Source organism: Micropterus salmoides, unplaced genomic scaffold, assembly GCF_014851395.1.
Source record: "Micropterus salmoides isolate LMB-PRFRI ecotype aquatic unplaced genomic scaffold, ASM1485139v1 Ms_hic_scaffold_1, whole genome shotgun sequence".
NCBI lineage: Eukaryota > Metazoa > Chordata > Actinopteri > Centrarchiformes > Centrarchidae > Micropterus > Micropterus salmoides.
Window position 1 is genome coordinate 56196373 of NW_024040040.1, and position 24122 is coordinate 56220494.

Here is a 24122-nt window from a genome sequence, read left to right on the forward strand (position 1 = left end):
GGAGCCAATCATGTAAATGCTGTAGGTCTGAGTTAAGTTTGTAATTAATTGTATCAATATCTGAGCCAGACAAAAAATGACAGTGTCATCAGCATATAACAAAGTACTAGAAACGGAAGATAGGAAGATTATTAATGTACATAAGGAAAAGTAAAGGACCTAAGATGCTGCCCTGTGGAACTCCCATAGAACACACTCGTGACTGTGATGTTACTGAGCCGATTCTTACAGTCTGAGATCTGTCACTTAAATAAGATTTAAACATATCTATTGCAGAGGAGGACAAATAAAAAGAAAGAAGTTTATTTAACAAAATTTGATGGTTAACTGTATCGAAAGCTTTTCGAAGTCTATGTATATGACTCCAGTAACCTGACCTTTATTTAAAGACGCCCGTATCTGCTCAGTAAAACAGTGAGTCGGTTCATGAAAACTCTGAGAGAAGCCAATGGAATCTAAGAGAGAGATAAACGCAGTACTGAAGCTGTCATTCTCAACGTCCAAATGAATATTAAAATCCCCTACAATAATAACTTTGTCCGTTTTAAGGACTAAAGTTGACAAAAACTCTGCAAATTCATATAAGAATTCAGAGTGCGGACCAGGTGCTCGGTACACTATAACGAAAAGAATTGGTTGCAGTGATTTCCAGCTTGGGTGCGAAAGACTAAGAACAAGGCTTTCAAATGAGTTATAGTTTAGTTTAGGTTTAGAGCTGATTAATAGGCTAGAGTCGAAGATAGCTGCAACTCCACCTCCTCAGCCCGTGCCTCGAGGAATGTGAGTATTAATATGACTGGGAGGGGTGGATTTATTTAGGCTAACATATTCTCCATCACCCAGCCAGGTTTCAGTAAGACAAAATAAATCAATATCATAATCTGATATTAGTTCATTTACTAGTACAGCTTTAGAAGAGAGAGATCTGATGTTTAAGAGTCCACATTTAACTCTCCTATTCATCTGCACTATTGCTCTTGTGGTTTTAAGTTTTATGAGGTTTTTATGCACAGCTCCTCTTCTGTTTACCTTTGATTTAAATAATTTCGATGGTCGGGGGCAGACACCGTCACTATAGGATTTTCACTAAGTAACTCCTGAAATGGAGGAGCAGAGAAGTGTGTTAAACTGCGACTCTGCCTCCTGGTCTCAACTCTGGGTTGTCATGGATTTGGTCCACTAATAAACTTGGCCAGATTTCTAGAAATGAGAGCTGCTCCTTCCCAAGTGGGATGGATGCCGTCTCTCCGGATCAGACCAGGTCTTCCCCAGAAAGTCTGCCAATGATCTACAAAGCCCACATTGTTTGCTGGACACCACCTCGACAACCAGCGGCGGAATGACGACATGCGGCTATACATGTCATCACTGGTCAGATTTGGCAGGGGTCCAGAGAAAACTACGGTGTCCGACATTGTTTTTGCATATGTACACACCGACTCAACATTAATCTTAGTGACCTCCGATTGGCGTAACCGGGAGTCATTACCGCCGACGTGAATAACAATCTTACTGTATTTACGTTTATCCTTAGCCAGCAGTTTCAAATAAGACTTAATGTCGCCCGCTCTGGCCCCAGGGATGCACTTAACTATGGCCGCTGGCTTCGCTAACTTCACGTTTCTCAAAATGGAGCTGCCAATGATCAGAGTTGGTTTCTCAGCGGGTGTGTCGCTGAGTGGGTTGATGGTGCCCCGTGGACTTTGAATGCTTACGACAATTCCTCCTTCGGACAGTCACCCAACCCCCCCCCCCTTTCCTGGCTGCACAGGGGATGCCGGAGGACGGCTAACACAGGCTAACTCAGGCCGTTCCGCACCGACTACTGGGGACTGGCTAGCTACAGTAGCTAAAGACTGATCTACCAAGGTGCGGAGCCGGACTTCTAAATCACTGAGCCTCGCCTCCATGTCTATGAATAAACTGCACTTATTACACGTACCATTACCGCTAAAGGAGGCAGAGGAGTAACTGAACATCTGACACACCGAGCAAGAGAAAGTGGGAGAGAGAGAGGGGGAGAAGGAGAAGCCATCGCTAGCTGCTAAGCTAAAGTCGCTAACGGCTAAGCTAAAGTACTGTAGCGTTGGCTACCAAAACTTTAGAACAACTATGAGATTGAACAGCAGTCACTAAAAGATGGAAAGAACTGTGAGTGCTTAGGCAAAATTACTGTAAAGAATAAGTGTTTAGCGGACAGTTGGCTGCTGTAATCTAACAAATGTAACTGTTATTTAGCGAGAGCAGCACAACACGGTACCAACACACAAGCACCGGAAACGGAAATGAGTCGACGCGCTTACCGCAGTACGTCAGCAGTATCGAGTCCTCACTAAGACCAAAAAGGTGGATCACATCACTCCAGTTCTGAGGTCTTTACATTGGCTTCCTGTATGTCAAAGAATTGATTTCAAAATCCTGCTGTTAGTTTATAAAGCACTAAATGGTTTAGGGCCAAAATACATTTCTGATCCTCTGCTTTGTTATGAACCATCCAGACCTCTCAGGTCGTCTGGGATCAGGTCTGCTTTCTGTCCCCAGAATCAACACTAAACAAGGAGAAGGAACAAACTCCCAGAAAACTGCAGGTCTGCTGAAACTGTCAGTTCTTTTAAATCAAGACTGAAGACTTTTCTTTTACCATTGCCTTTAATTAAATCAAATGTAAGACTGTAGATTAATATCGTACACTGCACTGACTTTTTCTGTCCTGTTTTACCCTTTCCTATTTAACTCTTTAAAATGTATTTTATCCTGTTTTATTTTCTATTTCACTCTTTTAAAAATTATATTTTAATGTGTGTTTTTTTCAACTTCCCTTTGTTGCTTTATGTTGAATTGCCTTGTGGTTGAAATTTGCTATACAAATAAACTTGCCTTGCCTATGAAATATATAAATAAATAAACAAAAACTAAGGACATTTACTCTTTCATTTTAGTTAGTTTTGCAAACCTACAATACAGTTTTAGTTAGTTATCGTTTTTTGTAAAGCCTCATTTTTATTTCAGTTAATGACAATGTTTTTTCACATCTAGTTTCTTAACGATCTTTCTTAACGATAATAACCTTGATGCAGAGATCTGTCCAAATTGCATCAAATATTACCAACAGACAATTACCATGTTTGGTAATTGTAAAATTGTGTGGCATTTAAAAATTAAAAAACAAAACTGAACAACAGAAAATTATAAAACTATTCATGGTAATTTTCTGAGTCTAGAAACTGTCAAAGTTTTGTGGAGATTTTCTCCTTGGGGACCTCCTACAAAAGATCTGAACAAAGAAAAAACATACATCACACATGTAGACTGTTCATATGACACTCATATCCACCATTGACCAAAAAAAACACCTCCTCTATCAGACTGTCAGTGGCTGCAGAAGGCCTCTTCTTACCTGAGCGTGTCCAGTCTCTGGTGTGGATCTTCCAGTCCAGCAGACAGCAGCTTCACTCCTGAGTCTCCTGGATGATTGTAGCTCAGGTCCAGCTCTCTCAGATGGGAGGGGTTGGAGCTCAGAGCTGAGGCCAGAGAAGTACAACCTTTGTCTGTGATCAGACAGCCTGAGAGCCTGCAAACACACAAACCAACACACACAGGAACCCTTTGAGAACAAGATGTGGTGTGCTTTGTTTCACATTCAAATTTAGAACACATCTTTAAAATTGTGTGGCATTTAAAAATTAAAAACAAAACTGAACAACAGAAAATTATAAAACTATTGTCATGGTAATTTTCTGAGTCTAGAAACTACTGTGAAAGTTTTGTTAAAGGTCCTTGACAAATAATATCAGCAGACACAGGAAAGTTGTTTATCTACCAATGTAAATTTTAAAAGGTCATCAACTCAGTGGGTTAATGAGTCCTGACCTTAGGGTTTCCAGTGTACAGTGTGGACTCTCCAGTCCGGCAGACAACAGCTTTACTCCTGAATCCTGCAGGTTGTTGTTACTCACGTCCAGCTCTCTCAGATTAGAAGACTTGGAGCTGAGAACTGAGGAGAGAGCTTCACAGCTTCTCTCTGAGAGGTTACAGACACTCAGTCTGGAGAGGAAATAATAAACAAGACAAATAACAAAATGATGAGTCTGAGATTTTGGGGATGCATTACACTGTATATAATCTCTTCTTTGCTGTTTTACTTTAAACATGTTGGAGATGTGGCAACTAGGGCTACAACGCTTTGTCGACGTAATCGACATTGATTATAAAAACTTGTCGACTTGATGTTGACGTGTCATTACAGAGATGCTATTGAAAGGAGAGGTAGCAATTATTTGTAACTGCAATGCACTACAGGAAGTGCTAGGGGCAGTATCACTTCCATTGTCTGCCATGACTGCTTGGCTGTAAGACTACTCAAAAGAAGAAGCAGCAATTATGCGAGAAGTGGAAAGCAATGGAGAAAGAGGCTAACATCAGAAAGTTTTTTGTTTTGTATGTTATTTCATCACTAAATACAGTTTTAAGATGTTTTGAGGCAAGAAATCAACTGTGTATGAATATTGTTAGTTTTACAAAAGTTGATGGCGAATCAAAAATGTGCTCAAACGTTTTCGGGGTTGAGAAGCTCTGTGAGGTTAGCAGGGCCAGCTTGCCGGCTAATCACGCCCACAGAGCCCTCTGGTCCCAGTCACACAGACCACTGCAGCAGCAACAACAGAGCAACAACGACAGAAGAAAGGCCACAACTGTTAAGATAATTTCAGTGTTCGTACCGCTGTTATTCTGTCTTTATATATACACACAGAAGTATTATGAAAGGGGACTGTTGCTTAATTATTCTAAATAGACATAACATTGTTAGTGTACAGTTGTGGTTACAGTACTTGCTTTGAATTTGCTTCGTTAATTTTATGAAGCTGAGCTTATTTTTTTTGGTTAGGGTTTTTTTGGTTAGCTCATTGCATGCTTGGTTTTGAGGTCTCATGGGAGTTGTTGGCCAAGAGAATGCTCTTTTAATTGTGTTAGCAAACATGTTAAGTGGCGCTGATATTGCTGTTCATTCTGAATAATAAATAAAGTTAACTTAATGGTAACTTTAGCAAGTTAGGCTGTGTGTTGGAGATCAGTTATTCACTTGAAAGATATTTAATTCGTTGAATGGTTTAGTTAGGGTTAGACTAAAATAATAGTGACTAGACGAATAATCGAATAAATATTTAACAGATTAGTAGAAAATTAGTTGCAGCCCTAGTGGGAACCACTAAAATGACATATCAAAACATAAATAAGGTTCACCATCTCTGCCAAAGTTCAGGTTTTGTGGTGAACAATATGTAAATTTAATTGAGAACAAAATATAGGCCACACATGTTCACAGCTTCTCACTGAGAGACAACAGGAAGGAAACAAGTAATATTTTTTTTTTCTCCAGTTGAAAGATCGCAGATCATTTATTGATGAATAAATCCCACTTACAGAGCTTTCTTGGAAGCTTTGACCACTGGCAGCAGCCTCAGAAGAGCCTCCTCTGAAGCAGAGTATTTCTTCAGGTCAAACACGTCCAGATCTTTTTCTGATGACAGTAAGATGAAGACCAGAGCTGACCACTGAGCAGGAGAGAGTTCATCTGTGGAGAGACTTCCTGAACTCAGGGACTGTTGGATCTGATCCACTAGAGAACTATCCTTCAGTTCATTCAGACAGTGGAACAGATTGATGCTTTTCTCTGCAGAAGGAGTCTCTTTAATCTTCTTCTTGATGTACTCGAGTGTTACCTTATTGGTTCCTGAGCCACCTCGTGTCTGTGTCAGCAGGCCTCTTAGGAGATTCTGATTGGTCTGCAGTGAAAGACCCAGGAGGAAGCGAAGGAACAAGTCCAGGTGTCCATTTGGACTCTTTAAGGCCTTGTCCACAGCACTCTGGTAGAGTTTTGTCACTGCAGATTCATCTTTTCTTGTTTCAGACTTCTGGGAGGTTGATTGTTCTTCTGCCAGCAGGTTGACACCAGAGTTGATGAAGGTCAGATGGACATGAAGAGCAGCCAGAAACTCCTGAACGCTCAGATGGACGAAGCAGAACACCTTGTCCTGGTACAGCCCTCTCTCCTCTTTAAAGATCTGTGTGAACACTCCTGAGTACACCGAGGCTGCTCTGATATCGATGCCACACTCTGTCAGGTCTGATTCATAGAAGATCAGGTTGCCTTTCTGCAGCTCCTCAAAAGCCAGTTTTCCCAGAGACTCAATCATCTTCCTGCTCTCTGGACTCCAATGTGGATCTGTCTCAGCTCCTCCATCATACTTGACGTTCTTCAGTTTGGACTGAACCACCAGGAAGTGGATGTACATCTCAGTCAGGGTCTTGGGCAGCTCTCCTCCCTCTCTGGTCTTCAACACCTCCTCCAGAACTGTAGCAGTGATCCAGCAGAAGACTGGGATGTGGCACATGATGTGGAGGCTTCGTGATGTCTTGATGTGGGAGATGATTCTGCTGGCCTGCTCCTCATCTCTGAATCTCTTCCTGAAGTACTCCTCCTTCTGGGGAGCAGTGAACCCTCTGACCTCTGTCACCATGTCAACATACTCAGGAGGGATCTGATTGGCTGCTGCAGGTCGTGTGGTTATCCAGAGGTGAGCAGAGGGAAGCAGGTTCCCCCTGATGAGGTTTGTCAGCAGCACATCCACTGAGGTGGACTCTGTAACATCAGTCAGGACATCATTGTTGTGGAAGTCCAGAGGAAGTCGACACTCATCCAGACCGTCAAAGATGAACACAACTTGGAACTCTTCAAAGCTGCAGATTCCTGCTTCTTTGGTTTCAGGAAAGAAGTGATGAACAAGTTCCACCAAGCTGTACTTTTTCTCTTTCAGCACATTCAGCTCTCTGAAAGTGAATGGAAATATGAACTGTATGTCCTGGTTGGCTTTGTCTTCAGCCCAGTCCAGAGTGAACTTCTGCGTTAAGACTGTTTTCCCAATGCCAGCCACTCCCTTTGTCATCACTGTTCTGATTGGTTCATCTCTTCCAGGTGATGCTTTAAAGATGTCTTCTTGTCTGATGGTTGTTTCTGGTCTGTCTGGTTTCCTGGATGATGTTTCAATCTGTCTGACCTCATGTTCATCATTGACCTCTGCAGTCCCTCCCTCTGTGATGTAGAGCTCTGTGTAGATCTGGTTCAGAAGGGTTGGGTTTCCTGCTTTAGCAATCCCCTCAAACACACACTGGAACTTCTTCTTCATGTTAGACTTGAGTTTACGCTGACAAACTGCAGAATGACTTCCTGAATGAAGACACAACAAAACGGATCAATCAGTGATTGATAAAGTCCATGTGACAGTTTCATTTCCTTATCTAACCATGTTTCCCTCCATCTGCTGAGCCATCAGTAAATGTCCCGTTTATCCAGCAGCTTAAATCTTTAGAGAAATCCTCTTACCGCTCTCCAGAAGCTCAGCCAGCTCCTCCTGCTTCATTCCCCTCAGGAAGTGAAGTGTGATCTTCAGAAATGCCTCTCTGCTGCTCCTCCTCTGCTCTTCCTCCTCACCGTCCAACACCTCCTCATCCTCCCTCTGACTCTCTAAGCATTCTGGATAATCTGAAATCAGACCCTTCTGGATCTTCTTCAGCTCGTTCTTCACAAAAGTGACAATGTTCTCCTCCAGCAGCTGGAACAGAATATTATATGAAGGACACAATCAAAGTCAAATCATGGAACCAAACATCAGATCCATGTTGGACAGACTGACAATCCACTGGTCTAAAAAGTGCAGCGTGGAGATTATTGTGAACAGAATAGATGGAAAAGTAGTTGTTGTACATGTACAGACCATAAATATGGAGTCCAGGTGTGTTTGATGCTGCTGGGCAGACTGACCACTGGGAACCTCTGAGCTCTCCTGGTGGACTCTGTGGAGGAATCATGAAGAGTTAGCTCACATTATGTCTGTCCACACAGACAGACACAATGTCTGAGTTAAAATGTTGAATCAGATAGCCGTAGTGGAGGCTATCCATATCCAGGCTGAGTTAAACTTCTCACCCATCTTTGACTTTATAATAGGCCAATTCAACTTTCTAACATTAATTATCTGGTCAATGATTTCAATAATACCAAGATGGCGCTGCGTTAGGTGCGCTCTGTTTTGTTTTGTTATTGTGTGTTAACAGGGTGGTGTTGGTGCAGTGGATAACACACATGCCTTTGGTGTGAGAGACTGGGGGTCAACTCCCCACTGTGACACATCCACCAATGTGTCCCTGTGCAAGACATAACCCCTCGTTGCTCCAGAGGTGTGCGACCTCTGACATCTATAGCAATTGTAAGTCGCTTTGGATAAAAGCGTCAGCTAAATGAGTAAAGAGAAGAGCTCATGAAAATCAGGGAACAACTCCAGCGGATTTATTTCCCACTTTTCTTGCGTCATCAGTGGACTTATTAGATATTTTGGTGAAGGGCTCACTTGCTGTTGTTCGGTTCCGTGAAACGCTGTAGGAGAGGAAAAAGAGCTTGTTGCTCGTGCGTTTCCACCGGCAGGGTCTCCGCACGCCACTACTGGCAATATTTGCGCTCACTGTGCAACCAACTTCAGCTACTGGTGGGGAAAAACAGACTTTTCTTCATCTTGTGACAGTTTGAGTGCACAGTTTTAATTATTACTATTCGGGGTACCAGCCAGGTCTCTCCCCTGGCAGTAAGATACTGGTCAACTGTTTTCATATCAAATGTCACAAAGGACATATTTCAAAGAATGTGAACCCTCCCACTGAATTACCATAAAAGAAAGAAACACCACAAACTCAAAAGCTTAGCACAAAACAAAATTTTGGTGTATTTAAGATTTCATACACAAACACAAAGTAAAGCACAATCCAACTGAAAATTCCACTTTGGGTTTTCTGCACGCTTAAACCAAACAATCTCAAACACAAATTAAAGCTGCAAGCAGCGTTGGGCGGGCCCTCGCACTTGTAGCGCGTCCGGGTGTGAGCCGGCCGAGTTGCATATTCTGGAGCTCTGCCGGTGCGGCTGTGAATTTCCTACGCGGTTCCGACGCCGCATGAAGGTGTTATATGTCACTTCCTGTGTCCCCTATGTGGAGCTCCATAGCACTTGCCGCTATGAATATAATCGGTATTGGTGTGTAGATGTCTGTTAAATTATTGAGTTCAGAGCTTCACACACCAAGCCCTGGTGTCACTATAATCACTGCCTGTTTTACATTTATTGTCCACTTGATGGCACAGTAGAGCAAATGAAGCATTGTGAAGCTTCGCCCATGAGTGAACCAATTGGATGGAAAGCTTCAATGCTTCATCTCACCATCACTACTGATTACTACTGGCAGCACTGTAGCTTTGACCCCATCTCTATCTTCTAAATATCTCTTCAGGGGCAGGTTGCTGAATCTTGGATTTGCCTTTCACATGTCAGTACTGGAGAAGACTTATCTTAGTTCAGGTTAGAGGCTTGCTTGAATATCACAAGCCCATCTACTTAACTGCCAGCAAAACAGAAATGTGAGTGATTAAAACTTGACTCTCCCTCAGTGTACACTGCTAAAGAACAGCTGGGCAAAGCCCCTCCAGCGGAACTGCTCATTGTCTGGTTGGATCAGACTGGTTGTACTGGACAGCTCCCACTGTGAATAAGTAAGTAAAAAATCTTGTCCCATCTTGTACCTGATTTTTCTTTTACAATCATAAATTTTATTTTTCAATACTATACAGACTTAAATGGAAACAGAGGCACTTTTTCGTCAGTAAAGATTTAAAAACAGGGAGTCTGATACAACACATCCTCACCTTCGATCAACAGAGTGACATCTGTCTTTGAAGGTTATAGGATGACGCATAGATGAGTCACTCCTCATGGACACAACGCTGGGGTCTGGTTTTTCCAGCTTCCTCCTGATAGAAACACATAAAAACAGGATATAATCAGCTTCACCCAGAACACTGTGAAACTATGTGGAGATATTTGACAGTTTACTGGCTGTGTTGTGCTGCCATCCAGCAGAACTGAGTTTTCCACCACTGAAAACACAACCTTTCTTAAACCTTGGGTAGGTTATGTATTTCAGTATTTCACTATTTGTAAAAAATATGAATCAATCATAATTTCTTAACTGCTGACCTCTTTGCAGCAGAGGGATGTCTTCCTTTAAAATCAATGAAGCGATGATTCGACCGGTCACTCTCAAAGGACCCTGCAGGGTTTAAGAGGTTTTATACATCCAAAGAACTTCTATAAAACCAGACCAGGCGTTTAAAGGATACCTGCGTTTATCAGTCAAAATGTGTTCCAACAGCTGGTCAGTTAACGGGATAGGCGGCTATTTGGGACTTTTTTGGACAATATACATTGTTTCTTCTATATTTAGGGCCCGAGCACGACCGTGTGAGGTCCCTATTGAATTTGCTCGGATTATTTAGGGCCCGAGCACGACCGTGCGAGGTCCCTATTGAATCTGCTCGGATTATTTTTTTTTTTTTTTTTTTTTTTTTTTCTGCAAAGTAGGCCCAAATGACATGGCCTAAACATACTCGAAAACTCACCAAAATTTGCAAACATGTCAGAACCGGTGAAAAATTTCGTATTCTACAAGTTTCGCACATGGGCGTGGCAAAATGACTCGCTAGCGCCACCTTGAAAATTGGAAATGATTAGCCCCTCGTTCACGTTCAACCTACATGTACGAAATTTTCTGGGGACATGTATCGTATCAAGACGCACAAAAAAGCCTCAAGAACCCATAGCCTAAAGTCAACAGGAAGTCGGCCATTTTGAATTTTATGGCCATTTTTGGATGATTTACACACTTCGTACTTTAACGAACTCCTCCTAGGGATTTAGTCGGATCGACGTCAAATTTCTGCTGTGCCTTCTAAAGGCATTGACGATGAAAAGTTGTGCTATTTGCGCGTTTTCGTCAATGGGCGTGTCCGTGGCGTCGATGATTCGCAATGAAACAGGAAGTTGTTGTAACTTCAGTGTACATGCTCACATCTGGACCAAACTGTACATGTAGGATGAGAGTCCCGCCCTGAACACATGTACATGCCGACATTCACCCACAGTCATAGCGCCACCTGCTGGCAACAGAAAGTGACCTTTAACGAAGCAGCCCCCGCCGCACGTTTCACCTACGTGCACGAATTTTCTGTGGTACGTGTATCTTGTCCAGACGCACAAAAAAGCCTCTTGGAGCCATAGCCTAAAATCAACAGGAAGTCGGCCATTTTGAATTTTACGTCAAATTTTGGATGATTTACACACTTCGTACTTTAACGAACTCCTCCTAGGGATTTAGTCCGACCGACCTCAAATTTGTGCTGTGCCTTCTAAAGGCATTGAAGATGAAAAGTTGTGCTATTTGCAAGTTTTCGTCAATGGGCGTGTCCGTGGCGTGGCGTCAAAGATCAGCTCTTCGCCATGACACGGAAGTTGTCGTAACTTCAGTGTACATGCTCACATCTGGACCAAACTGTACATGTAGGATGAGAGTCCCGCCCTGAACACATGTACATGCTGACATTCACCCACAGTCATAGCGCCACCTGCTGGCAACAGAAGTGACTTTTAACGAAGCAGCCCCCGCCGCACGTTTCACCTACGTGCACGAATTTTCTGTGGTACGTGTATCTTGTCCAGACGCACAAAAAAGCCTCTTGGAGCCATAGCCTAAAATCAACAGGAAGTCGGCCATTTTGAATTTTACGTCAAATTTTGGATGATTTACACACTTCGTACTTTAACGAACTCCTCCTAGGGATTTAGTCCGACCGACCTCAAATTTGTGCTGTGCCTTCTAAAGGCATTGAAGATGAAAAGTTGTGCTATTTGCAAGTTTTCGTCAATGGGCGTGTCCGTGGCGTGGCGTCAAAGATCAGCTCTTCGCCATGACACGGAAGTTGTCGTAACTTCAGTGTACATGCTCACATCTGGACCAAACTGTACATGTAGGATGAGAGTCCCGCCCTGAACACATGTACATGCTGACATTCACAGACAGTCATAGCGCCACCTGCTGGCAACAGGAAGTGACTTTTAACGAAGCAGCCCCCGCCGCACGTTTTACCTACGTGCACGAATTTTCTGTGGTACGTGTATCTTGTCCAGACGCACAAAAAAGCCTCTTGGAGCGATGCCCTAAAATCAACAGGAAGTCGGCCATTTTGAATTTTACGTCAAATTTTGGATGATTTACACACTTCGTACTTTAACGAACTCCTCCTAGGGATTTAGTCCGACCGACTTCAAATTTGTGCTGTGCCTTCTAAAGGCATTGAAGATGAAAAGTTGTGCTATTTGCGAGTTTTCGTCAATGGGTGTGTCCGTGGCGTGGCGTCAGAGATCAAGTCTTCGCCATGACACAGGAAGTTGTTGTAACTTCAGTGTACATGCTCACATCTGAACCAAACTTTACGTGCTTGATAACTCTCCCACCCCGCTATGGAGGACCGATCCTGACACAGTCAGAAATAAATACAGAAATAAATAAATGCTCAATAAATAAATAAGCATCCAATTAAATACACAAAAAAATAAGTAAATAAATAAATGTAGGTAGTAATTAAATTATACAAGGAGACATAAATGTATATATTTTAATTAGTGCCTTTACTTATTCACCTTTGTTATAATTACCTTATTTGTTTATTCAACTTTATTTATTACTAATTTTTTTAATGTATTTATTTATGTGTGTGTTTTAATATTTTTGTCTGTTTTATTCTTCCTTTGTATTTATTTACCTTATTTATTTTCACCCATGGTATTTATTTCTGCCTGTCTTAAATTTTTGTATGCATTTCTGCCTCATTATGCAAATGAGGAGGGGCTGTGTCTCAAGGGGTCATCTTCTCTGCTATTGGTGGACCAGTCAGACAGGAGAGCTCCTACTCTGCCTGCAGACATCAACGATCTTGCCCCTCACACAGTCAGATGGCTTCCTTCAGTGCGCTGAGGTGTTTAACAACTCTGAAGACAATACTACCAGCAATGTCTTCCTTCTCTTTTCACGTAGAGCTCCGACAGACAGTGCTTTCAGTTTGCTGCATGCATGGACACAGAACTGCGGTATAGGGAGAAGCACACGGTCAGCTGGCTGCAGCTAAATCTGGAGTGCACTCGTATTCAATTCTGTATGGTAAATTCAGTTTTAACGGAGCAGAGCGAGCTGACAGGCAGAGTTAGAGACTTTTTCTGTCTGTTTCTCTCTTTACAAAGACGCATGTTGCAGTCAGAGTCTTCTCTGAGATGCGAGCACGACATACAACACAATTTATCAAATTACACAACGGATATACAGTATGAAAATAAGATTGATTGGATTATACTCACAGGAAGTATAAAACCTCTTACATGGGTCTATTAAAAGTAAAGTAACACAAAAATGTCAGGGAAATTACTTTACTTAGATTTAAGTACTGCAGTTGTACATTTGAAATACCTTCCTACCTTTCTGATAGGAAGCCTTCTTGAGGTGGTATAAAACATTTCTTCTTATATTCTGATTTGAGTTGTGGACAACTATGACCACATGAATTAAAAAAACATTTCACTGCCCAAGTCAGCTATAACACAAGTCTTGTTCATCAGACTACATGCTGTACAGTATTTGTGGACAGATTTTGTCCCAGGATTTCTTATGCATTTCTTCTTCTTCGTTGCATGATTTAGAATAATAAGGTGAGAAATGGGTCTATTCTGAGTTCATCCTGCACTGCAGCAGCTAATAAAGTCCATTTAATCCCAAAAACGCTTTTCTTTTAGGCAGGCTGGAGCAGAAAACAACTCACCTTTCTCAAGTTGTACAGTAATGTCACATGTGTATGAAGGTGGATCAAACAAGCTAATCTTAAATGTCAAAGTAGAGAGGAGCCTAGTAGGCCTATTTATTTTCATTCATTACACAATATGAATAAGCTATGCAGACAGTTGTAAAGAAAGAACATCTTTTTCTTCTGTTCTCTACTTGTTATAGTTACACAGTATTAGGGGTGTGGGCTGTATTAAAAGTATCCACTGTTCTCCCATGCTCTAACACACAGTAACGATGAAATGTGTGCTGTTCTCACATTCTTCCTCTGTATGTACACATAAACAACAAGGCAGGGAAATATAAAAGGAATTTATTTTATTGTTTGGGTACATTATTGTTCAGTGTACATGCTCACATCTGAAACAAACTTTACGTGCTTGATAACTCTCCCACCCCGCAGACATCTACACGTCAATACCGATTTATATTCATAGCGGCAAGTGCTATGTAGCTCCACATAGGGGACACAGGAAGTGACATATAGCACCTTCATGCGGCGTCAACCGCGTAGGAAATTCACAGCCGCACCGGCAGAGCTCCAGAATATGCAACTCGGCCGGCTCACGCGGACGCGCTACTAGTGCGAGGGCCCGCCCAACGCTGCTTGCAGCTTTAATTATTTATTATTTTTTTTTATTTTATTTTTTTCTTTTTTCTGCAAAGTAGGCCCAAATGACATGGCCTAAACATTCTCGAAAACTCACCAAAATTTGCAAACATGTCAGAACCGGTGAAAAATTTCGTATTCTACAAGTTTCGCACATGGGCGTGCAAAATGACTCGCTAGCGCCACCTAGAAAATTGGAAAAAATTAGCCCCTCGTTCACGTTCAACCTACATGTACGAAATTTTCTGGGGACATGTATCATATCAAGACGCACAAAAAAGCCTCAAGAACCCATAGCCTAAAGTCAACAGGAAGTCGGCCATTTTGAATTTTACGGCCATTTTTGGATGATTTACACACTTCGTACTTTAACGAACTCCTCCTAGGGATTTAGTCGACCGACCTCAAATTTCTGCTGTGCCTTCTAAAGGCATTGACGATGAAAAGTTGTGCTATTTGCGCGTTTTCGTCAATGGGCGTGTCCGTAGCGTGGCGTCAAAGATCAACTCTTCGCCATGACACGGAAGTTGTCGTAGCTTCAGTGTACATGCTCACATCTGGACCAAACTGTACATGTAGGATGAGAGTCCCGCCCTGAACACATGTACATGCTGATATTCACCCACAGTCATAGCGCCACCTGCTGGCAACAGGAAGTGACTTTTAACGAAGCAGCCCCCGCCGCACGTTTCACCTACGTGCACGAATTTTCTGTGGTACGTGTATCTTGTCCAGACGCACAAAAAAGTCTCTTGGAGCCATAGCCTAAACCCAACAGGAAGTCGGCCATTTTGAATTTTACGTCAAATTTTGGATGATTTACACACTTCGTACTTTAACGAACTCCTCCTAGGGATTTAGTCCGACCGACCTCAAATTTCTGCTGTGCCTTCTAAAGGCATTGAAGATGAAAAGTTGTGCTATTTGCGAGTTTTCGTCAATGGGTGTGTCCGTGGCGTGGCGTCAGAGATCAAGTCTTCGCCATGACACAGGAAGTTGTTGTAACTTCAGTGTACATGCTCACATCTGAACCAAACTTTACGTGCTTGATAACTCTCCCACCCCACTATGGAGGATCGATCCTGACACAGTCAGAAATAAATACAGAAATAAATAAATGCTCAATAAACAAATAAGCTTCCAATTAAATACACAAAAAAATAAATAAATAAATGTTGGCAGTAATTAAATTATACAAGGAGACATAAATGTATATATTTTAATTAGTTCCTTTACTTATTCACCTTTGTTATAATTACCTTATTTATTTATTCTCCGTTATAATCTTCAACTTTATTTATTACTAATTTTTTTAATGTATTTATTTATGTGTGTGTTTTAATATTTTTGTCTGTTTTATTCTTCCTTTGTATTTTTCTACCTTATTTATTTTCACCCATGGTATTTATTTCTGCCTGTCCTTTTTAAATTTCTGTCTCATTATGCAAATGAGGAGGGGCTGTGTCTCAAGGGGTCATCTTCTCTGCTATTGGTGGACCAGTCAGACAGGAGAGCTCCTACTCTACCTGCAGACATCAACGATCTTGCCCCTCACACAGTCAGATGGCTTCCTTCAGTGCGCTGAGGTGTTTAACAACTCTGAAGACACTACCAGCAATGTATTCCTTCTCTTTCATGTAGACGCTCCGACAGACAGTGCTTTCAGTTTGCTGCATGCATGGACACAGAACTGCGGTATAGGGAGAAGCACACGGTCAGCTGGCTGCAGCTAAATCTGGAGTGCACTCGTATTCAATTCTGTATGGTAAATTCAGTTTTAACGGAGAAGAGCGAGCTGACAGGCAGAGTTAGAGACTTTTTCTGTCCGTTTCTCTCTTTACAAAGACGCAAGTTGCAGTCAGAGTCTTCTCTGAGATGCGAGCACGACATACAACACAATTTATCAAATACACATCGGATATACAGTATGAAAATAAGACTGATTGGATTATACTCACAGGAAGTATAAACCTGTTACATGCGTAACACAGTAATGTCAGGGAAATTACTTTACTTAGATTTAAGTACTGCAGTTGTACATTTGAAATACCTTCCTACCTTTCTGATAGGAAGCCTTCTTGAGGTGGTATAAAACATTTCTTCTTATATTCTGATTTGAGTTGTGGACAACTATGACCACATGAATTAAAAAAATTAAACATTTCTCTGCCCAAGTCAGCTATAACACAAGTCTTGTTCATTAGACTACATGCTGTACAGTATTTGTGGACAGATTTTGTCCCAGGATTTATTATGCATTTCTTCTTCTTCGTTGCATGATTTAGAATAATAAGGTGAGAAATGGGTCTGTTCTGAGTTCATCCTGCACTGCAGCAGCTAATTAAGTCCATTTAATCCAAAAACGCTTTTCTTTTAGGCAGGCTGGAGCAGAAACACAGTAACGATGAAATGTGTGCTGTTCTCACATTCTTCCTCTGTATGTACACATAAACAACAAGGCAGGGAAATATAAAAGGAATTTATTTTATTGTTTGGGTACATTATTGTTCAGTGTACATGCTCACATCTGAAACAAACTTTACGTGCTTGATAACTCTCCCACCCCGCAGACATCTACACGTCAATACCGATTTATATTCATAGCGGCAAGTGCTATGTAGCTCCACGTAGGGGACACAGGAAGTGACATATAACACCTTCATGCGGCGTCGGAACCGCGTAGGAAATTCACAGCCGCACCGGCAGAGCTCCAGAATGTGCAACTCGGCCGGCTCACGCGCGGACGCGCTACTAGTGCGAGGGCCCGCCCAACGCTGCTTGCAGCTTTAATTACATGCATTGCATGTTTTATTATCGTAAAAATAAACCTCTCTCAAAGCATTTTCATCTGTTTTTTAACATTTCTTGTTGCAGGCCATTTTTCAGAACATGCTTTTTTGCAGTGTAAATGACACGGAATAAATACTATGAAATTAATAAAATATTTGTCTCACTACGAACTCTTATGGTGTGAAACAAAATACATATAACTAATACTAACTGTATTAACTCATACTGCACAATAAATTGTGCAGTATGAGTTGTTACAGTTAGTTACACCTTGGCTGGATAGGTAATGTAATGTAATATATATGCCAATTGCTTCAGTGATAATTCATTCTATTCTAAAGCAGCGGGGACAAGGAATTTGGCCCCGGTTAGTTTTGTCCTCCTCCCGGTGATCGGGACATCTGGGTGGTGTAGTTTAATACGCGTTAGCATGTTGGATGTTTCCATTCACATAACGTTACACTACAACAGCGGCGCAACGCCGACACACAGACGGCATCCTCGTACACACCTGTCTCTCCGTTGCTGTTCTAACATTCACTGACCAGTGGCGCCCAGTGAACGCTGCGTTCACTGGGCGCCACTGCCCTCAGCCTCGTCCGCCAACTTGTCTGTATCTCTGGCCTTATGAATTTCAGACACTTGCCCATTCTGAGGCAATGAGCTAACATTAGCTTGTTAGTAGCACGTTAGAGACGTTTTCTTTCCCAACAACTGACTGATTCGCGCCAGAGCTGAATGCCAGAGCTTGTGCACCGCAAACACTTCACAGTCCAGAGCATAAAGCTGAACACTGACATCAACAGTAACGTCACATTTAGGCTACTGTCACACCAAATGGAGTATATTATAAAGTCTTACACACAAAATGTTTATTTATGACGTTACAGCATTTATTTAATCCTACGAAAGGACAAGAAAAAATTAAAGACCTTGGTAAACAAAATTTTAATACTTTGAAGGCCTTATTTTAGAATATGAAATGTAATAGTTTTTTAATACTTTAAAGACCCCGAGGGTACCCTGGTTATTTACAGACTTTGGTAGGTGAAGCATTTCAGGACAAAATCCAAAAAGGATGTTTCAGTCTCAAAAGTACTGAACTTGCAGTGACTTACTGACTGCAGAAGCCTCATATTATCCTCAGCTGAACTTTGCAATGTCTCTTTACACAGAACCAGGACTGTGGACTCACATTAGGAAGAGATCTCTTGAGGGCCAGTTTGTTTAGGGGCAGACTGGAAAACATGTGGACCTTTCCTGTAAAAAGGTCATTTTATGTTCAGGTTCCTCATCTTATTTAGAGGTTGTACCAGAACAGGTTTCCATGGTTATATTTTTGTCATACTGCACATTGCTGCAGCTCCTCTTTTCAGCCTGTGTTGAAGGCTTCGTTTTAGCTATGCAGTGATACATCTCGTCTCTAAATGATCTTTTTTGGGAGTTGCACATGCTCAGTTCTAGTTAAGGACTACTAGCCAATCAGAAGCAGAGAAGGGCGGGTCAGCCAGAAGCCGGTAAACAGCTCGGGTTCAGCCGTACGTGTTGCCAACCGGCTCGGCAACACGGACTGGAGCGAGAGTTTCAGAGCGGTGAGTTATTAATCTGTATCCATAAAGTTTTAACTGAGCTCTGTCTCTACATCACAGGAACAACTTTCTGTCCACTGACTGCCTGGAGGGTAGCTAGTGTTTGGAAGGGAGAGGAGAGCTGTGTGCTGCAGCTCGCTGTTTCTGAGGGCGTGTCGGAGTAGCCGCTTGGCGAGCGTTACATGAGGCACGTTTAGCTTTCATCCCTGTGACGTCACAGGGGCTTTGAGAGTGAATAATGATGGTGGAGTGTAGAGCCCGACCGATATGGGATTTTTAAGTCCAATACCGATTTCAATATTTGAGGATTTTAAAATCCAATAGCCGATTTATCGGTGTATAGTCTTTTCCCCCTTATTTTAAGAAATGCATAACACAAACAAAGATTATCCTGAACATTTGTTATGTTGAGACCATATTAAGATACCATGACATAATGCAGTATAAAAAGTTTTGATAAATAAGAGTCAAATGTATAAAACTACAGAAAACATTTTTAAATTAAAACTGCAAGTTTGTTTCAGATGTGAGCATGTACACTGAACAATAAATAAATTCCTTTTATATTTCCCTGCCTTGTTGTTTATGTGTACATACAGAGGAAGAATGTGAGAACAGCACACATTTCATCGTTACTGTGTGTTAGAGCATGGGAGAACAGTGGATACTTTTAATACAGCCCACACCCCTAATACTGTGTAACTATAACAAGTAGAGAACAGAAGAAAAAGATGTTCTTTCTTTACAACTGTCTGCATAGCTTATTCATATTGTGTAATGAATGAAAATAAATAGGCCTACTAGGCTCCTCTCTACTTTGACATTTAAGATTAGCTTGTTTGATCCACCTTCATACACATGTGACATCACTGTACAACTTGAGAAAGGTGAGTTGTTTTCTGCTCCAGCCTGCCTAAAAGAAAAGCGTTTTGGGGATTAAATGGACTTTATTAGCTGCTGCAGTGCAGGATGAACTCAGAACAGACCCATTTCTCACCTTATTATTCTAAAATCATGCAATGAAGAAGAAGAAATGCATAAGAAATCCTGGGACAAAATCTGTCCATTAATACTGTACAGCATGTAGTCTGAAAAACAAGACTTGTGTTATAGCTGACTTGGGCAGTGAAATGTTTTTTTAATTCATGTGGTCATAGTTGTCCACAGCTCAAATCAGAATATAAGAAGAAATGTTTTATACCACCTCAAGAAGGCTTCCTATCAGAAAGGTAGGAAGGTATTTCAAATGTACAACTGCAGTACTTAAGTCTAAGTAAAGTAATTTCCCTGACATTTTTGTGTTACTTTACTTTTAATAGACACATGTAACAGGTTTTATACGTCCTGTGAGTATAATCCAATCAATCTTATTTTCATACTGTATATCCGATGTGTAATTTGATAAATTGTGTTGTATGTCGTGCTCGCATCTCAGAGAAGACTCTGACTGCAACTTGCGTCTTTGTAAAGAGAGAAACGGACAGAAAAAGTCTCTAACTCTGCCTGTCAGCTCGCTCTGCTCCGTTAAAACTGAATTTACCATACAGAATTGAATACGAGTGCACTCCAGATTTAGCTGCAGCCAGCTGACCGTGTGCTTCTCCCTATACCGCAGTTCTGTGTCCATGCATGCAGCAAACTGAAAGCACTGTCTGTCGGAGCGTCTACATGAAAAGAGGAATACATTGCTGGTAGTATTGTCTTCAGAGTTGTTAAACACCTCAGTGCACTGAAGGAAGCCATCTGACTGTGTGAGGGGCAAGATCGTTGATGTCTGCAGGCAGAGTAGGAGCTCTCCTGTCTGACTGGTCCACCAATAGCAGAGAAGATGACCCCTTGAGTTATCAAGCACGTAAAGTTTGGTTCAGATGTGAGCATGTACACTGAAGTTACAACAACTTCCTGTGTCATGGCGAAGACTTGATCTCTGACGCCACGCCACGGACACACCCATTGACGAAAACTCGCAAATAGCACAACTTTTCATCTTCAATGCCTTTAGAAGGCACAGCACAAATTTGAAGTCGGTCGGACTAAATCCCTAGGAGGAGTTCGTTAAAGTACGAAGTGTGTAAATCATCCAAAATTTGACGTAAAATTCAAAATGGCCGACTTCCTGTTGATTTTAGGGCATCGCTCCAAGAGGCTTTTTTGTGCGTCTGGACAAGATACACGTACCACAGAAAATTCGTGCACGTAGGTGAAACGTGCGGCGGGGGCTGCTTCGTTAAAAGTCACTTCCTGTTGCCAGCAGGTGGCGCTATGACTGTCTGTGAATGTCAGCACGTACATGTGTTCAGGGCGGGACTCTCATCCTACATGTACAGTTTGGTCCAGATGTGAGCATGTACACTGAAGTTACGACAACTTCCGTGTCATGGCGAAGAGCTGATCTTTGACGCCACGCCACGGACACGCCCATTGACGAAAACTTGCAAATAGCACAACTTTTCATCGTCAATGCCTTTAGAAGGCACAGCAGAAATTTGACGTCGATCCGACTAAATCCCTAGGAGGAGTTCGTTAAAGTACGAAGTATGTAAATCATCCAAAAATGGCCATAAAATTCAAAATGGCCGACTTCCTGTTGACTTTAGGCTATGGGTTCTTGAGGCTTTTTTGTGCGTCTTGATACGATACATGTCCCCAGAAAATTTCGTACATGTAGGTTGAACGTGAACGAGGGGCTAATCATTTCCAATTTTCAAGGTGGCGCTAGCGAGTCATTTTGCAACGCCCATGTGCGAAACTTGTAGAATACGAAATTTTTCACCGGTTCTGACATGTTTGCAAATTTTGGTGAGTTTTCGAGTATGTTTAGGCCATGTCATTTGGGCCTACTTTGCAGAAAAAAAAAAAAAATATATAATCCGAGCAGATTCAATAGGGACCTCGCACGGTCGTGCTCGGGCCCTAAAAAAAATAATCCGAGCAATTTCAATAGGGACCTCGCACGGTCGTGCTCGGGCCCTAAAAATAATCCGAGCAAATTCAATAGGGACCTCGCACGGTCGTGCTCGGGCCCTAAAAAATAATCCGAGCAAATTCAATAGGGACCTCGCACGGTCGTGCTCGGGCCCTAATGAAGTATAACATATCTCTGGCTTAGAAAGGCTGATCAACACAAAACTTGAGGACCTTATGTGGCATACCCCCCTGAGGGGTTGTGCAAAATTTGGTACAGTTAGCCCCTAGTTGGCGCTATTGAAAAAAATCCCATTGATTTACATGCATTTTATATCTCCATAACCGCAAGTCCCATTGACACCAAATTTGGGTCAATTCTTTCCGATCGGCCTCTGATGACACCTGAAAATTTTGATTCAATTCGGATTCTAGGTGGCGATATAATTGAAGCTGAAAGGCCGTGGAAAATCCCATTTAAATGAATAGGATTTCCAACCATGCCACATTTTACCTACGTTTAGAATGGCGGATCAACACCAAACTTGGGGTCCTTATGCGGCACGACCGTGGGGCGCCCGGGCCAACTCGCGCTCCCTCCGCGGGGCCGGGGGGGGGGGGGGGGGGGGGCTTGGACCCCGCTTACAACTGCTTGCAGTTCTAGTTATTATTAGGGTTCATACCGCGTAGCAGTAGAACCCTAGGAGCCAGAGCGTTCAGCTATCAAGCTCCTCTCCTGTGGAACCAGGTTCCAGTTTGGGTTCAGGAGGCAGACACCATCTCCACATTTAAGAGTAGGCTTAAGACTCTGTTTTGTGGAGCCATTCTGTTTGTTGACATGTTAGAAACATAGCAGCAAGAGAGAATTATATGTAGAAATGTCTGTAATCCTGAGTGGGCTTGTTCCCAGTAAATGTTTTGTTCTTTGCAGTCAGTGCTTGAAATTTCTCACACAATTCCAGCTCAATGTGCTCTACAAAATACCCCCAGGGTCGTTAAGATCCGTCTACAAAAAACCTCTGCCATTTTAGATTTTTGAAAAACACACTTTTTACATCTCCCCCTACACCGTAGCTCCGATTGCCACTAAATTTTCTCTGGATCATTATTGGACTTAACATATATAAAGTTGTATAAAGCTTGGTGATAGCTCCTTTCGTTTTCAAGGTATTGATGCAGGACATAAATAGACAACGATCCGCTACCGTTGGTCCATCACAAAACTCACAGAATATGTCCACATGAGTGCCGGAAATATGCCTTGAAAGTTTCATTCAAATCGACCACTAAATGGCGCTTTAAATGCATCGTAACTGGACGTGGAATGATACAAATCAAGTTATAGATCAGAAAATGGTTGTCCAGTTGTTTGCAGGATATGTTTCATAACAATGTTGAACCGTATGTGTGAAATTATTTTGATGGTGATATTGGGGGAAAAAAGGTATGAACCCGCAAAATCGCCGCTTGTATAAGCGATATCTCAATTACTTTTCAAGATATGGACCAATGAAAGGGCGCGGCTCTGGACATAAATGACCACAAATCAGCAACCGTAGGGCTGATCATCACAAAACTCACAGGATATGTTCAGATAGGTGCCCCGGATATACCTGGACAGTTTGATGTACTTATGTCCCTAGGGGGCGCTACAATCGCAAGAAAGGTGCTTAGAATTACACAAATTACACTATAAATCACATATTCATTCTCCAATCACAAATCTCTCAGGATGTGTCCTCATAAGTAAATGAAACATGCCCTGAAAGTTTCATTCATATTGAACACCTGGGGCGTTTTAAATAACCAACAAATCAAGCTATAGATCAGAAAATGCTTCTCCAACCGTTACAGAACTTGCAGAATGTGTTTTGTAACAATACTGAACCATGTATGTGAAATTATTTTGATGGCGGTATTACAAAAAAAAAAAAAGGTATGAACCTGTGAATCGCCGCTTGCGGCTATATTATATATTTTGTCATGCAGTAGTTATTACTTTACATGTAATCTGCCACGATGACTACATACATCTAGTTTATCACCTGCAGCTAGAGAAACGATTTCCTAACACACTTCTGCCTCTATGATACAGTGACGCAGAGGAAATGCTGCCCTTGAATTAATCTAATACTTCATAACTAGGGATGGGGATTGTTAATTTTTATTGATACCCTTATTGAGACTGCTTAACGATCCAATTCTTTATCGATACTTTACTATTTTTTAGTGATGGTTATTTGGTAAGACCAGACCCAACGGGCCTGAGGTAGGCCTGCATGGTGTGAGGGAAATATTCAATGTGTGATAACATTATATATTGAGATGACATATCACTTGTGATAAATAATACATATACATACATACATACATATATTGAAGAGTACATATTAACTGTCTGGTTGTTTTTAATTTAGTATTTTAAATACAGCTAAATGTTTCTAGAGCAGCAACATTAATGTT

At 41.8% G+C, this 24122-nt stretch overlaps 2 protein-coding genes across 2 annotated transcripts in view; one reads left to right on the forward strand and one right to left on the reverse strand.

Moving 5' to 3' along the window:
• LOC119897314 (NACHT, LRR and PYD domains-containing protein 12-like) overlaps positions 1-24122 on the reverse strand; it is a 609009-nt gene that overhangs the window by 583713 nt on the left and 1174 nt on the right. Inside the window, exons 2-7 of the mRNA XM_038710931.1 lie at positions 10079-10151; positions 9748-9852; positions 7773-7851; positions 7382-7610; positions 5422-7225; positions 3871-4044 (exon numbers count right to left, since the gene is read on the reverse strand). Coding sequence (XP_038566859.1) covers positions 3871-4044; positions 5422-7225; positions 7382-7610; positions 7773-7851; positions 9748-9852; positions 10079-10151 — 2464 coding nt within the window. The remainder of the gene's footprint in view (positions 1-3870; positions 4045-5421; positions 7226-7381; positions 7611-7772; positions 7852-9747; positions 9853-10078; positions 10152-24122) is intronic.
• The window catches only part of LOC119897322 (NACHT, LRR and PYD domains-containing protein 12-like), a 192647-nt gene that overhangs the window by 91961 nt on the left and 76564 nt on the right, over positions 1-24122 (forward strand). The gene's annotated exons all lie outside the window — the stretch shown is intronic.